Raw genomic sequence first — 16,608 nt, 5'->3', positions numbered from 1 at the left:
ACACAGAGACAACGCGTGATAGAACTACGTTAGTGATTCCAATATAATAATCGATCATTTAATTAAATTTCCTTACTTTTCGATTGGTTTTTTACTATTCAATTGGCCTCTAGCGATTTTGAACAAAAACCAATTTAATTTTCCCGTATCGATTGTGCTGCTTATCTATCAGGAAAAACTTGTGGCTCGCTATCTATAACAGAGCGGCCGTAATTCAAGAATAAACTAAAAATAGCGTGAAACGTTCGCAAGCAAATCCGTAAAACTAATTTATTAAATACGTCATAGGATCGTGAAAGATATGCTCAATAATCGGATCTCAATGATTCAATCTCTCCTCATACATTATCTCCTAGCGAATATAGGCGACGAATCGCTTTTTTTTTCCTAGCTAAGCTGAGAGCCTTGAGAGGCTATATCAGCGTAAGCTTAATTAGTAGGTGAGCTCACGGGGATCAAATCTGACGACGTTGCTAACACGAGCCCTAGCAAGAACCGTGCTTCGCAGAATCTACCACCGGATCGGAAACGCGACCCACTGAGAAGTTCCGCCGAGAAACTCAATGGGCTGTGCCTGTGGGTTAATTTACTCGCCGAACGCTTCGTCGAAGTGAAGGATCTCAATGATTTAGTCTCTCTTTATACATTATCTCCTAGCGAGTATAGGCGATGTTTCGGTGTTACTGTCGCTAAATTTATGAAATATACCGCATGTGTTAAAATGACTAGCGCGCCACCTACCTTACGTCATTGGTACTATGCCAGATATGCTCCCAGAAGTGCCAACAATAACATGACATGTCCAAAGACTTTAAGCTAAATCGAATGAACGACGCGCACAGAATATGAATAAATAAACCTTCTTTTTTTATGAACTAAACTATTGTATTTGATAACGTAATTTTTATATATCGTCGATGTCAATTCAATATTTCTGTTGAGAGCACTTTTTGAGATTCAATATTCAAAAAGTACACACAGTATTTGTTTTTTTGGATTTAGCAAAGAAGATATAAAATATGTCTTACACATGCAAAATACATGCGTTCTTTTCAATATATTTTTTTCATTTATTTTATTTTATTCAAGTTTATTTCTCAATTTCAATAACGTACAAAAGGCGATTATTATTACTTAATTCATATTCATGAGTATTTTTCCAAGAAACGAAAATCAAGGTGAATTAGCTAATAAAGGTCTAAATTGATTCAAAAAAGATAAACACAAAATATCAAAATACAACTGTTACATAACACTTGTATTTTGAGTTAGACCTACATATAGGATTAACTATTTTACTACATATTCATTCGAATCAATTTTATTAATTTATATAAAACAAATTAAATTACTATTTTCCTATATCAAATTAGAAGTTTCTTCGACTCGTAGAAATAATTAAAACAACTTTTACGATTTAAAATCACGTTTTTTATTGTCATTATATTATTTCCGACGTTACCTTTACAGTTTTCGTGGTCACGAACTACTAACGTGGTTGGTATTCGTCGATATTTGAAAATTGAGCTAACTACCCTCAATATTCTTATAAAACATATTTCCAGACTTTACGTGAACGAACTTTCTATTCGAATTTAGAAAGGCCGAAAATAATAAATAATACAAAGAAAAAATGTTTTTTTTTATTGAAGTATGACTGGTGGCCCGGACGCCTTTCCAGTTTCACCAGGACAGGTGAGCGAGCAAAGGCTCAGCCAGGAGGGGTGGGATTTGCTAACAGCGCCCGTGAATATCGAAGAAAATTAACTGGTGGTAGGACCTCTTGGGGAGTCCGCACGGGTAGGTACCACCACTCCGCCTATTTCCGCCGTGAAGCAGTAATGCGTTTCGGTTCGAAGGGTGGGGTAGCCGTTGTAAATATACTGAGATCTTAGAACTTATATCTCGAGGTGGGTGGCGCGTTTACGTTGTAGATGTCTATGGGCTCCAGTAACCACTTAACACAAGGTGGGCTGTGAGATCGTCCAACCATCTAAGCAAAGAAAAAAAAAATTTTGCAAACTTTCCTGTCGCAAAAAAATTTAGCCGCATTGTATTATATTTCCAACGCAATAAATTCTGCAAACAAACTCTTTTGTCGTTAACGTTAATGAAATAAAACAAATCCAAGAGACATCCTAACCATCTAAAATTAGATGCCCATTACCAAAATTGTTTCGCCAATCGTTTCTACACTGAAGCCATACCAATTAATTGCTTCTGCGACTAAATTTATAGTCGAAAATAAATCGGCTGACATTAATTTATCCAAATATCCAAACAATGAGCCATGAAGACGTTAATTTGGTTTGTGATTCGCGTGAGGTCATTGCCGACAGCGGCCAGCGACGAAGCGATAGGAATGGTGTTATAAATTTTTAAACACTAACATAATTGAATAGAACGAAAACAATACTGTTCTGTACTGTAATGTACTGAGACATACTAAACAGTAATCATCATCACTCCACCGAGCCTGAGAGCGTCCTGCACCTTGTTTGCCCATTCGCGGTCTCCATTCAATTAAATCATTATTATTACTATTTATTTAAGCTGATGGTCTAGAGAGACCATATCAGCGTAACCTTAACTAGTAGGTGAGCTCAAGGGGCTCACACCTGACGATGTTGCTAACACGAACCATAGCAAGAGCAGTCCTTCGCTGAATCTACCACCGGATCGGAAACGCGACCCACCGAGAAGATCCGGCGAGAAACTCAGTGGGCTGTATCTGTGGGTTAATTTACTCGCCGAGCCCTTCGTCGCAAGCGCCGGGTTCGACGAGAACGATGACCCGGTGCTTGGGGTACCTAAAAGCGCCGTTAGTGGATCGGGAGGATCCGAAATTATGTGAAATCATTAATGAAATATGAGTCTCGCATACAACACTCGCTGGTTAGATTCTTATATGAATCGACACTTTCCCGCTTCATGTGTATTATTGTTTTCATGAAATTCAAACTTTGGACTTTACATATACAGTCAAACCTGGATAAGCGAGAGTTCAAGGGAGCACAGACTCATTCTCGCTTATAGAGGTTTCTCACTAACCCGAGTTTCTCGCTAATGCTCCCTCTGAATTTCATATCGCGATTTTCCAGATTCAAACGCATTAACTATTTTAAGTTTATCACTTAATGAAGTACTTTAATTTTCCGTTTAGACATGATGCGGAACAGAACTTTCCTTCGCAATTGATTAACGATAAACTGAGTAAGTCCGACAAACAGGACGGTACAGAGGCACACGTGTCCATTCGAAAAGAATGCGATAGTATAACAACGTTATTTAGTTCCACGAAATAGAATAGGTTCAATATTGACGAGAAAACAATACAAAAACAATGGAAGAAAGTTCCACAAAAGTTAAGAATGAGTCATAAAATAGCAGATGTTAAATTTGTTATTTATTTTTTCATTTATTCCTCCTAAATAATATAAATAAATAAAGCTCGACTGTCGCTTATAGAGGTATAGATAAGTAGCAGTCTCACTTACGGAGGTCCATGAGGGAAAAACGACTCTCTCTTACAGAGGTTTCTGTTTCTCGCTAATAGAGGTTTTGGGAGCTTAAAATGACGGTTCCTAGCAATTACTCTCACTTATAGAGTTTTCTCACTTATCCAGTTCTCACTTACCCAGGTTTGACTGTATATATATTTTTTGTGTCATCATTTTGCACTACGGCCCTGAAGTATTCTCTTGTGACAAGTTCCGTTTTGTTTTTGTCTTACCTAAACTGATAGCCTTGAGAGGCTATTTCAGCGGAACCAGAACTACTAGGTGAGTTCACTGGGCTCAAACCTGACGAAGGTTCCGTATTGTTTAAAATAATACACGCTTCTCGGCAGAAATCTTTCTGATCTCTTCGGGAATAGGTTGGTGGTTATTTCGAGAACCAAATTGATGGGCATTGCGTTTTATATCGACAACCTTATGTAAAAAAAAATTCAAAACTTTAATCCACCTTCTTGTTCTCGTTACAAAGTCTAAATGTGTATGAGCAACGATAACAACTTACGACTGATTAACGTAAATTGAATTTATATATGTTTTTAAAAAAATAACTTAACCCTTTTAGTGCTGAGCTTATTTTTACATAATAATATGTTGCTTAAATTGATAAAGGATTTCTGAAAAAATGTACCTTAGAAAGAAACATTAACCAAAAAAAACAATAACCGATTCTAAATTCACGGCAAAATAATTTTAAATGGTTATTTAGAAATGTCATAAATCTATTTAAATGTTATACATGCACACGATCTACAGGACGGCACCTATAATCAAACTGCGCAAAAAGTCGGTGTTCCGACGCCGCGCACTTTATACGCATCAATAGAGAGTCGATATCTGGTTATTCGATACTACTTATATTCGATACGATACTGTTCATTTATTGTAGCTAATTTTAACTTAATATTTTATTATACTTTATTGTATGACACACATACACACACAAACACACTAACACACACACACACACACGTACGTACTATATTCTTACAGATCGCTCTTCCTGGTTAACTTTCTTTACCTGGTGACCTAGCACTGAACCATTGACTTTTGTAACACAGGTTTTCCTAGCATAAAAGTCAGGGAATATTGTTATTGTATACCTCATAAAAAAGCCATGTATATTATTATACTAGTGTTAAGAATTCTTGTACGTGTTTGTATTTTAAGAGGCTTAAGAGGATATATCGACGGTTCACGTGCAAAGGGTTAAACTTTTGTTCTATGGACGAATTGGTGACTTTGCGAATGAAAATCCATAAAATAATTCTGATCGCTCAGCTAAGCTGAACTGGTAGTAGAGCCTCTTGTGAGTCCGCATGGGTAGGTACCACCACCCCGCCTATTTCTGCCGTAAAGCAGTAATGCGTTTCGGTTTGAAGGGTGGGGCAGCCGTTGTAACTATACTGAGACCTTAGAACTTATATCTCAAGGTGTGTGGCGCATTTGCGTTGGAAATGTCTATGGGCTCAAGTAACCACTTAACACTAGGTGGGCTGTGAGCTCGTCCACCCATCTAAGCAATATAAAAAAAAAAAATCGAATCGTCTAGCTATAAAATAATACAACGTCATGAAATGTTTCCACTTTATTTATTTGGCTCATTATATTCATTAGCAGCGGCCCGTACATCCGGAATGCAAGACCCAGTCGAGAGCAGCACACAACACACACGTGGGTCTGATTTTAGAACGATTCAAATCATTTGCTCGTGTTTTTAATGTTTTTGTTTTTCGGATCAAGTGTTCGGAAGGCGGATATCTGAATGCGGTTTTTATTTTTATTGCCTTTGTAGGCAGACGAGCGTACGGCCCACCTGATGGTACGTGGTTACTGTCAGCAATGCCAGAAGCAGAGCCAAGCCGCTGCCTACCAATTTTTAATAAATAATTTTCGATAATCTTGCCTATTCCAATCGTTCTGGTCGACATAACATACCGAGTACAGGTAGCCTGGTGATAAGGGGTCACCGTAACCGATAGACAATATGATAGGGAATGAGTTACCGGGCATTTCAATATTGCAATAATTGTTACGTCATAATAGCTCTTGTAAAAGTGAATATTAAAAAAAAATCTAATATAAAAAAAACTAATGTCTATATATTAATACGTGAACCAAAAACTTTGTATCCCTTTTTACGAAAATTGCGCGGACGGAGGAGTAGCATGAAATTTTCCACACTTTTAGAGAATATAGAGAAGAAGTGCACAATGCTAATATTTTTTTAAAATAATGCATAAAAGATATATTAAATAAATAAAGAAAACATTACACACACTACTATGCATTTGAGTCAACACATATACACACACATATACTCAGTGTTTATGGTCAAACTTTTGTCATTATTGAAGGTCTGTGGTCAAATTGACAATAGATTAATATTGTTTGTCTTTAACTTAGGAAAAATTGTACCAAAAAAAAATATGTCTTTAACATCATTTGTCTATAGTGTGCTTCAACAATATTATTGATCGAAGATAGTATGTATGTACTCTTGGCGAAATTCGAATTTCGACTTTTTTTTTTTTTTTATGATTGAAGGATTACTGGTGGCTCAGAGGCCTTTCCAGTTTCACCAGGACAGGTGGGCGAGCAAAGGCTCAGCCAGGAGGGGTGGGATTTGCTAACAGCTGCCCGAGCGCCTCCGAAGGAGGCCTAACAACTCAAGAGTAGCTGCTTCGCGAATGAATCTACTACCGGATCGGAATCGCGACCCGCTGAGAAGATCCGGCGAGAAACTCAGCGAGCTGATGCATGGGCTAGGTTGCACGGCGAACTCTTTGTCGAGTTCGACGAGTACGGTTACCGAGGTCCCTAAGCCTGCTCCTAGAGCTGAAGGCGTCTAGTGCAAAGGTTATTGGATCTGATGGATCCGTAAGGACGTGAGAATTTCGACTACAGAGGGACCACTAGTTTAAAAAAAAAGACATGCCCGCTGAGTTTCTTGCCAGTTCTTCTCAGGACGGAGGCTAGTTTTTGTGAATTGGCAGTAGTTCTTTTTGACGTTCAACAAATATGTACTTTCATTTATCTATATATATATATATATATATATATATAAATGAATTGCTGTTCGTTAGTCTCGCTAAAACTCGAGAACTGCTGGACCGATTTGGCTAATTTTGGTCTTGAATTATTTGTGGAAGTCCAGAGGTTTAAAAGGTAGATAAATATCAAAATGCTCGAAATTAAATAAAAATAACAATTTTGTTTTTCCTTTGACGTGTCCCCCGTCGGACGGATTCCTTTTGTTTGTTCTAAGTTTATTTTATACAACAGTCTTTTATTTATTGATTGAAGCACTACGAAGTCTGCCGGGTCAGTAATTAATTATATTGAGCAATCTTGACAAGAATTAAAAAAAATCACTTTCAAAATGTTGTCACCCTACAAAAATTTGCCGCCCTGGGCACTTGCCCCGACTGCTCTTAGTGTAAATCCACCGGTGCCTGTAATGTCCTCGTAAAATATTGATGATTTTCTTAATTAGCGCCGACAAACTACGTTCTTGTACTTGAACAGACTTGAACTCGCAGCGAGATCCAAGAATAAGTTACGTTTCGTTCAAACAAGGAGAATAAATAATAAAAATCCTCGTCACGTTTTCACTAAAACGATTTGTAAACAAAACGGTCGATCACGATTCAGTCGTAGCGCCTACATATTACGTTTTGTAAATGTCGTCTATTTATCTATATATTAATACGTGAAGCAAAGATTTTGTATCCCTTTTTACGAAAATTGCGCGGACGGAGGAGTATGAAACTTTCCACACTTATAGAGAATATAGAGAAGAAGTGCACAATGCTAATATTTTTTTAAAATAATGCATAAAAGATACATAAAATCAATAAAGAAAACATTACACACACTACATACCATGTATTTGACGCACACACGCTTGCATACTATTTATTGTCAAACTTTTGTTCTTGACGTCTGTTGTCAAATTGAGAATAGATTATATATTGTTTGTCTTTGTTAATATTTTTTATAGTGTAGTCTTGGCGAAATTTGTGATTATAGAAGTATAAAATACAATCATAATAGTGTACAAACTTACAGTTCTAATTAGCTATAGTCGAATTTCGACTACTGCGGGACCTCTGTATATTTTATAACATCTGTGAAACAAACATAACAGATATCATAATGGAAGTCATTCGGAATCGCGTTGTCGCGGCGTGCAACCTCTTTGACAGGACATTTGAGATGATTCCATCATCTCGTTTTTACTATCGCCCCGCCCGCCACCGGGGTAGAGTTCATCCATACTACCTGGAGCCACTGCGGTCATCCACAGTGCGTTTCCAGAGATCTTTTTTGCCACGTACCATCCGGCTATGGAATGAGCTCCCCTCCACGGTGTTTCCCGAGCGCTATGACTTGTCCTTCTTCAAACGGGGCTTGTGGAGAGTACTCAACGGTAGGCAACGGCTTGGTTCTAACCCTGGCATTGCTGAAGTCCATGGGCAACGGTAACCACTCACGGTGGACCGTATGTATGCTCGTCTGCCTACAAGGGCAATAAAAATAAAAGAAACATAAGACAAGTCAACGACTAGACACAGACAAAGACAGATACTTGACGAGAATTCAAAAATAAAGATAGAAATGGAACGAGGGCGGACGTGACTAACGGTAGGCAGTACTTTTTTAACTTCCTTTAGGAATCTCCCTTAGGAATCTTTTAAGATGGACACGAACTAGACGACAAGGAACGAATTGCCGTTCTCATAAGAGGCCGTCAGCGCAAAAGTGGCCTAACCCACAATTTTTCATAATCATGCTTATAATTATCTATATTGCAATTTATTTAAAATATAATAATTTTTGATGCTAAATATGCCTATCCATAATTTCATCCATAGATAACAGATGGCTTTGTAAACATTATTTTTGAGCGTTTGTTTTATTGCCTACTCAAAATCATAAAAACTTAAAACTCATTGCTCCATAATAACTATGGTAACTTAGGCCACTTTTGCGCTGACGGCCTCTTGTGTGCATAAAATAGACGACAAAAGAACTAACTGACCGTTCACGCGTGTTAAAGTTTGATAGGTAGAACGGCGATCGTGCTCAATAAACTGACTCGGTGGTGCAGTTGACAGCCCTGAATGTTGCGCCGAGGGTCGTGGGTTCGATTCCCGCCTAGGACAAATATTGTATTATGAAAAAAAATGTTTGCTCTTGTCTGGCTGTTTATAATCTATACTAGCATTTGCCACGCGACCTCGTCCGCGTGGAATTGTTACTTTGGCGTAACGCTACATTTTAACCGCCTCTTCATTTACGTAGGAAGTCAAAATATTTATGTATAATCGAATTTTAAGGAGCTATTTAAGGTTCCAAAATCACGCTTTTTAACCGATTTCAAAATAGAGATAAAAATTATGCTCGAATGTATGTTCACCGATTTCTCGAGAATGCTTGAACCGATCATCAAGACCTGATGATGGGATCCTGGAGATATCCAGAAAAATCTATAATTGTCAAAGCCTATCTTGAAGTGATTTGGGTGTTTCAATGTTGTAATGAATAACATATTTATTTAGATAGGGTTTAATATCCTCTTAATAAAAACACCTTCACAAATAATGCTTCCTTTTGGAACAAATTTGGTTAGCATAAAAAACGTTATAGTGAGCCAACTTTAACATATAGACATATGCTATCTGGAAGCTATCGCGGCCTAAAGGATAAGACGTCCGGTGTATACGTGTTGAGCGGAGCACCGATGTTCGAATCTCAGGCGGGTACCAATTTTTCTAATGAAATACGTACTTAACAAATGTTCACGATTGACTTCCACGGTGAAGGAATAACATCGTGTAATAAAAATCAAACCCACAAAATTCTAATTTCCGTAATTACTGGTGGTAGGACCTCTTGTGAGTCCGCACGGGTAGGTTCCACCACCCTGCCTATTTCTGTCGTGAAGCAGTAATGCGTTTCGGTTTGAAGGGTGGGGCCGTTGTAACTATAGTTGAGACCTTAGAACTTATATCTCAAGGTGGGTGGCGCTTTTACGTCGTTGATGTCTATGGGATCCAGTAACCACTTAACACCAGTTGGGCTGTGAACTCGTCCACCCGTCTAAGTAATAAAAAATGTTGTCACGGACTTTTTTAAAGGAGATCAATTTTCTTATACATTATTTTAGCGAAACTTTAACCATCTCCGCAGCGCAAACTCTCAAAAGGGAAAAAAACCCCGATCTTGAAACATTCTTTACTGGTGCTCAGCTTATTTTGGTCTTAACGTGATATCATATAGCCTTCCTCCATAAATGAGCTATCTGACACTGAAATAATTTTTCAAATCGGACCAGGAGTTCCTGAGATTAGCGCGTTCAAACAAACAAACTCTTCAGCTTTATAATATTAGTATAGATTTGTAAATATTTAAAACGTAATTAAATATGTATCTCAGTCTCTGGTATCCATAGCACAGGGAAACCTAAATTGGGGCCGGATGACAGTGCGTGATTTATTGCCATAAATAATATTGTTTTTTTTTTTAACAAACAGACAACAAACAAGATTAATTGAATTTTTTCCAAATTATTTTGGCTCACCTACTGACAAACTGATCATGAATTTATATTAAAGTTAATTTAAAAAAAAAAACACACACACAAATGCTCGCAACGAATTTTAATTATTTACGCGCGTAACTATCTAAATACATTTTATGGCTCAAAAGATTACGTTCTAAATCTAGATAGCGATGTTGATGATAATGACACATGTATATGTATTTACAGTGAAGTCGTAAAATTCAATGTGAAAAACACGAATTAAGAATTAAACCGAAACTAACGCCAGTGTAACGTACAAATGAAACATCTGTACTGTATTCGCCCAAAGCACGTCATTACGGATCCTCCTGATCCATTAACGGTGCTTTTAGGCACCACAAGCACCGGTCACCGTCCTCGTCGAACCCGTCGCTTGCGACGAAGGGCTCGACGAGCGAACTAACCCATAGACACAGCCCACTGAGTTTCTCGCCGGATCTTCTCAGTGGGTCGCGTTTCCGATCCGGTGGTAGATTCTGCGAAGCACTGCTCTTGCTAGGGTCAGTGTTAGCAACTCTCCGGTTGAGCCCCGCGAGCTCACCTACTAACGTTAGGGTGAAGCTGAAATAGCCTCTCAAGGCTATCAGCATAGGTAGGAAAAAAAAAAAAAAAAAAAAATGTACTGTATTTAATCTATCTATCTATCTATATATATAAAAAATTATTGCTGTTCGTTAGTCTCGCTAAAACTCGAGAACGGCTGAACCGATTTGACAAATTTTGGTCTTGAATTATTTGTGGAAGTCCAGAGAAGGTTTAAAAGGTAGATAAATATGAAAATGTTCGGAATTAAATCAAAATAACAATTTTGTTTTTTCTTTTGATATGTCCCCCGTTCGTCGGATTCCTTTTGTTTGTTTTAAGTTTATTTTATGCAAAAGTTTAGGTCTTTTATTTATAGATTGAGAGAAGTCTGCCGGGCCAGCTAGTCTTTTTTTAAATATTTCTTCTGTGCGTGTGTTTGTCACTGAACTCCTCCTAAACGGCTGGACGGATTTGAATGTTTTTTTTTATATGCGTTTGGGTGGCGCCCTGGATGGTTTAGATTCACAAATCAGCCCGACAGATGACGCTGCAGTCGGTGTCTAGGTTATTTATGTATACTACAACTAAACGGCTGGATCGACTTGAATGAATTTTTGCAGGACAACGTCTGTCGGGTCCGCTAGTTATGTATATGTTTGTTTATTAAAACTATAGCGACGAGTGAAAGGATATTTGATCTAAGCGATATGTTTGCAACTTTACAGGAGGAACCTAAACCTAAACCTAAAGTTTAAATTTTGGAAAAAGTATCATTACACAAAAACTTTTTCGGTTATTTGAATGGGGTAAACATACCTAATTGAAGTTCAATTAAAAACATCAAACTATTGATGCTTATACCAAATAAAACGCATCTTTAATTACAATGATAAATGTTGCGTATTCAGCGAAATGTTGCTTTGGTTTAATCCTTTTACTCCTCGATATATTATTATATATTATGTGTAGGATTGGTAAGAACGGAACGTATGAAAAGAGTGTGAAACGGAGCGTTAAGATGTGAGTGAGTGAGAGAAAACGGAAAGAAAGGGAGAAGAGAGTGACAGACAGAATGACAGAGAAAAGGAAGATGGTGACGATAAAATGAGCAAGGCGTAATAAAAGTGTTAATTAATTTGTAATTATTATTATAACAGAAGACTTTTGGAACAGTGTAAATTTGTTTTTGTGCACTGCGATCCCTATTCTACATAATAAAATGTATATTTAATTGTAACAACTAGTATTCGGCCGTGCGCAGCCATTTTGAGGTTAATTAACAGCAATCTTACTATCTCACTGTCAGTGTATATTTTTATATTCAACTTTGGTACTTCGGTTACCATTTCTTTAATCATAGCAATCGAATAATGCAAGCATACGAATCAGTATGTCACAAAGATCCCAAGATAAGAAGATAAGAGTGAGGTTTTTAGCAACAGATTGGGTAAAGTAGTTCAATCTGCAATCTGAAATTTATTAACTGCAAGGTCACCCAGGTCACCCAGGTCAATCAAAACAGTAGATTACCAATTAAAAGCGAGATCTGTGGGCTCTGGGACATCTGAGAATAAATTAAAACCATGCAAGGCGACACGAAAGAAGGAAAGACGACGCAATGTAACGAAAAGCGGTCATCAGCTGGAGCTACGCCCTAACAGGTTGATGACCTCGAAGTCTCGTAGACTCACATTTGCGTTAACAGAAAAAATAACATCTATATAGTAGGTACTTATATAAACTAGAGGTCCCGCAGTAGTCGAAATTCGACTATAATTAATTGGAATTGTAAGTTTGTACACTATTATGATTGTATTTTATACTTCTATAATCACTAATTTCGTTAAGACTATACTATAAAAATTAACAAAGAAAATATTTAGTCTATTCTCAATTTGACAACAGACGTAAAGAACAAAAGTTTGACAATAAATAGTATGCATGCGCGTGTGCGTCAAATACATGGTATGTAGTGTGTGTAATGTTTTCTTTATTGATTTAATGTATCTTTTATGCATTATTTTAAAAAAAATGTTAGCATTGTGCATTGATCGAAGATTGTGCACTTCTTCTAAGCGTGGTCTCGCCGCTTGGCGGACCCGTCGGCCGGCCTCCGTACCGTCGAGGCGGTTCGCCCGGTTCTCGCGGACTGGGTGGGCCGCGACCGCGGATGTCTCACCTTCCGGCTGACTCAGATGTTGACCGGCTTCGATCAATAATATTGATCGAAGTTGACCGGCCATGGGTGTTTTGGCCGGTACCTCTTTAAGATAGCCGGAAGGGAACCGACGGCGCAGTGCCACCACTGCGCTGACCGCGACGAGGATGACACAGCGGAACACACATTGGCGCGTTGCTCTGGTTTCGACGAGCAACGCGCCGCCCTCGTCGCGGTCATAGGAGAGGACCTCTCGCTGCCGCGCGTCGTGGCTACGATGCTCGGCAGCGACGCGTCCTGGAAGGCGATGCTCGACTTCTGCGAGTCCACCATCTCGCAGAAGGAGGCGGCGGAGCGAGAGAGGGAGAGCTCTTCCCTTTCCGCACCGATCCGTCGCCGTCGAGCCGGGGGCCGGAGGCGGGAATACGCCCGTACGTCCCGGCCCCTGTAGGTGGCGGCCTCCCCCCGGTGAAGGGGCGACCTGAGGGGGTGAGGCCGCGCGGCGCGCTACCAGCACTCTAGCGCGCTGCCGTGGAGTGAATAGAGCGACCGGTCGACGGTATATCGCGTCCCGACCCGGCAGGCTGGTTCTGGTCCAGCGGGGTATTCCGGGACACCAGCGGCACCGTCTGGGCGGCCCGACGGGCTGCCGTACCGAGACGGCCGACGTTTCAGAGCCTTCGATTCGCCTCGAAGGCTCCGTCGGCTGGGCGTCCTTGGGGTGAGCCGCGCCGTCTGGTTGTAGTGTTGACCGCGGTAGCCCCCCTACCTCATCCGGGTTCTGACCTCGGAGGGGATCGGACGTCGGGTGTAAGAGTGCAGGGGAGTCGTTTAGTGGGTGGGTCCTAAAATCCTTGGGCCCGCGGTCTGCTCACAACACCATGCAGATCGTTGAGTCTCACATACCCCGCGCGCCCCTTTTGCGCGGGGACCTCGTAGGAGGTTCGGACCACTACCCGAAAAAAAAAAAAAAAAAAAATGTGCACTTCTGCTCTATATTTTCTATAAGTGTGGAAAATTTCATACTCCTCCGTCCGCGCAATTTTCGTAAAAAGGGATACAAAGTTTTTGCTTCACGTATTAATATATAGATAAATGGCATTATCCGAAATTTACGATCGATTTAATTGTCATAACACAATTTATCAATACAAATTGATAGCACTAAATATTTACTATCCTGATAACATTGGATCATCAAGGATACGACGAAAATGAAAATTAACGAGGATTAAATGTATTTTTAGATTTTTATTTATTTATTTTGTGTATTCAACGACTTTTTTTTTTTTTTTTTTTTTTTTTTTTTTATTATGATTGAAAGTTTACTGGTGGCCCGAAGGCCTTTCCAGTTTCACCAGGACAGGTGGGCGAGCAAAGGCTCAGCCAAGAGGGGTGGGATTTGCTAACAACTGCCCGAGCGCCTCCGAAGGAGACCTAACAACTCAAGAGCAATTGTTTCGCGAATGAATCTACTACCGGATCGGAATCGCGACCTGCTGAGAAGATCCGGCGAGAAACTCAGCGGGCTGATGCATGGGTTAGGTTGCACGTCGACCTCTTTGTCGAGTTCGACGAGTACGGTTACCGGGGTCCCTAAGCCTGCCCCTAGTATTAGAGCTGAAGGCATCTAATGCAAAGGTTATTGGATCTGATGGATCCGTAAGGACGTGTCTAGGGCGTCGACGGTGACTGGCTCCTGCATGATCAGGATTCGGGGAGTAGTCAGCGGCGGCAACGATAAGGCGATTATCATGACGCATAGCCTTATCGAAGTATCGTTCCGACGCTGACTTCATGTATTTCCGAATTGATTCGAGGCCCAGGTCGTCGTGTAGGTCAACGTTCCTCACGAACCACGGAGCCCCGACAGCTAACCTGCAAAAGCGGGATTGTAGGGATTGGAGGGTGTCTATGTGTGTGCGGGCCGCGTGAGCGAACACCACACTCGCGTAAGTCATGACGGGCCTTATGCAAGTTTTGTAAAGTGTCACCTTGTTCCGAAGGGACATTTTACTCCGCTTACAGATCATGGGGTAGAGTCTACCGAGAATAAACGCGGCACGGTCACGGACTGATTTTATATGCGGGCGGAATGTCATCGATGCATCCAGGGTAACGCCCAGGTACTTGACCTTCCTGGCCCAGGGTATGGGTTGTCTAAAGAGAGTAATCGGGGGTGTGAGATTCCTCCTCCTAATCCGGGAGGAAATCCGTGTGGAGCTTCCCCTCTGAAATAGCACCGCAGTACTTTTCGCTGGGTTGATGTCTATGCGCCATTTTCGGAACCACTGTCCTAGGGCTAGGGCTGCGCTCTGAAGCTTCTTCGCGATTAGGGACTTATTTCTACTAGAATAGTAAACAGTCGTGTCGTCGGCGAATAAAGCTAAATGGGTAATTCAACGACTTATGAAGAAACAATTAGTCTTTATTTCTTTATTCTGTCGGCAATATGAAATGTAATGATTGCATACGCTGGTATGTGTGCTCTCTGTGCCTGTGGCAATTGATAGTAATCGTGTTCTATTGCTGCGATAAGGCCGTGACGTCCATGGGACTATTTACCCGGACCCTTTTGGTCATAGGCCGGAGCGGTTGGCGGCATCACAAGCACCATCTCTCACTCAGTTTTGTTTTGACTTTAAGAGCCTAAAGTAAAATTAAAAAAAACACCTCTACAAAATATCCATTAAAAGCATTCATAGCATCCAAATTTCCAAATTGGTGCTAATTGCCATCAGTCATATATGGCTGATTATACTTGAGTTTAGGTACCTATTTTATTTGTATGTAACCGCACACAAGCTCAGATTTTATCATCGGGTATAAGGTTCTAGGAGTCCTTGGACATCACAAAGTGAGTGTCGCCACAAGTGGCAGACAAGATCACTGGAAATGCACTGTGAATGATCATAGCGTTTCCAGTATGGTAGAATTCGGCTCCGGAGGCGCTATAGTAAAAAATACATGAAGGTATCGTCTCGAACAATTCCTCAGACTACTCCCCATGGAATCTATATATATAAAAATGAATTGCTGTTCGTTAGTCTCCATCGATTAGTCTCGCTAAAACTCGAGAACGGCTGGACCGAATTGGCCAGTTTTAGTCTTGAATTATTTGTGAAAGTCCAGAGAATGTTTAAAAGGTAGATAAATATGAAAATTCTCGGAATTAAATAAAAATTGCAATTTTGTTTTCCCTTTAATGTGCCTCCCGTCGGACGGATTCCTTTTGTTTGTTTTAAGTTTATTTTATACAATAGTTTAAGTCTTTTATTTATCGATTGAAGCACTACAAAGTCTGCCGGGTCAGCTAGTACGGTATAAAACACATAGAAAACTGATGTTGCTCCTTTGAATTCCGTGAATCCTTTAATCGTCCGCGACTTAGTATTACGAAACCCGGGTCACGTTTGTTTAATCTCAATTAATTTTAACTGGTTTCAATTATTAGTTGCCATAATTGAAACTGATCAATAACGCGCACACGTGAGTTCTTTGTTAAATACGTACAACGGGAATTATCGGACACTTCATTTATCGAGTGCCATAATACATTAATGCTATCTATTGTATTATGTTATCATTGAAAGAGACCTTGCAATTTTTTTTTCGCATGCGACTTACGTTTGTATAGAATTTGTACTTGTTTAATGGATTCGGTGTTATAGCGTTGGCATTATTTGGGCCGTGCCAAACCCGTGATCGCAGGTTTTATGCAAACTGTAAACCTTTCTGTGTTACCGGTTTTTTCAGAATTTGTAATCTATGGAACAAGAATGTAATCTATGGAATTAATTGAATTTTGGTATAGTCAGATA

The 16,608-nt window shown here is 39.9% G+C and overlaps 1 protein-coding gene across 4 annotated transcripts in view; it reads right to left on the bottom strand.

The window, feature by feature from the left end:
• The window catches only part of Lgr (leucine-rich repeat G protein-coupled receptor), a 57,613-nt gene that overhangs the window by 18,710 nt on the left and 22,295 nt on the right, over positions 1-16,608 (bottom strand). Inside the window, exons 2-3 of one of the 4 annotated variants that reach the window (XM_021346261.3) lie at positions 8,560-8,675; positions 7,585-7,645 (exon numbers count right to left, since the gene is read on the bottom strand). Coding sequence is in view for 1 of the 2 variants with exons in the window: in XM_038012254.2 (XP_037868182.1) it covers positions 8,560-8,675 (116 nt within the window). In the remaining variant the exon portion in view is untranslated. 4 annotated transcript variants of the gene reach the window in all.

Source organism: Bombyx mori, chromosome 8 (genome assembly GCF_030269925.1).
Source record: "Bombyx mori chromosome 8, ASM3026992v2".
Taxonomy (NCBI): domain Eukaryota; kingdom Metazoa; phylum Arthropoda; class Insecta; order Lepidoptera; family Bombycidae; genus Bombyx; species Bombyx mori.
Note: the sequence above shows the minus strand (reverse complement) of the source record. Positions and strands in the feature narration are given on the sequence as shown.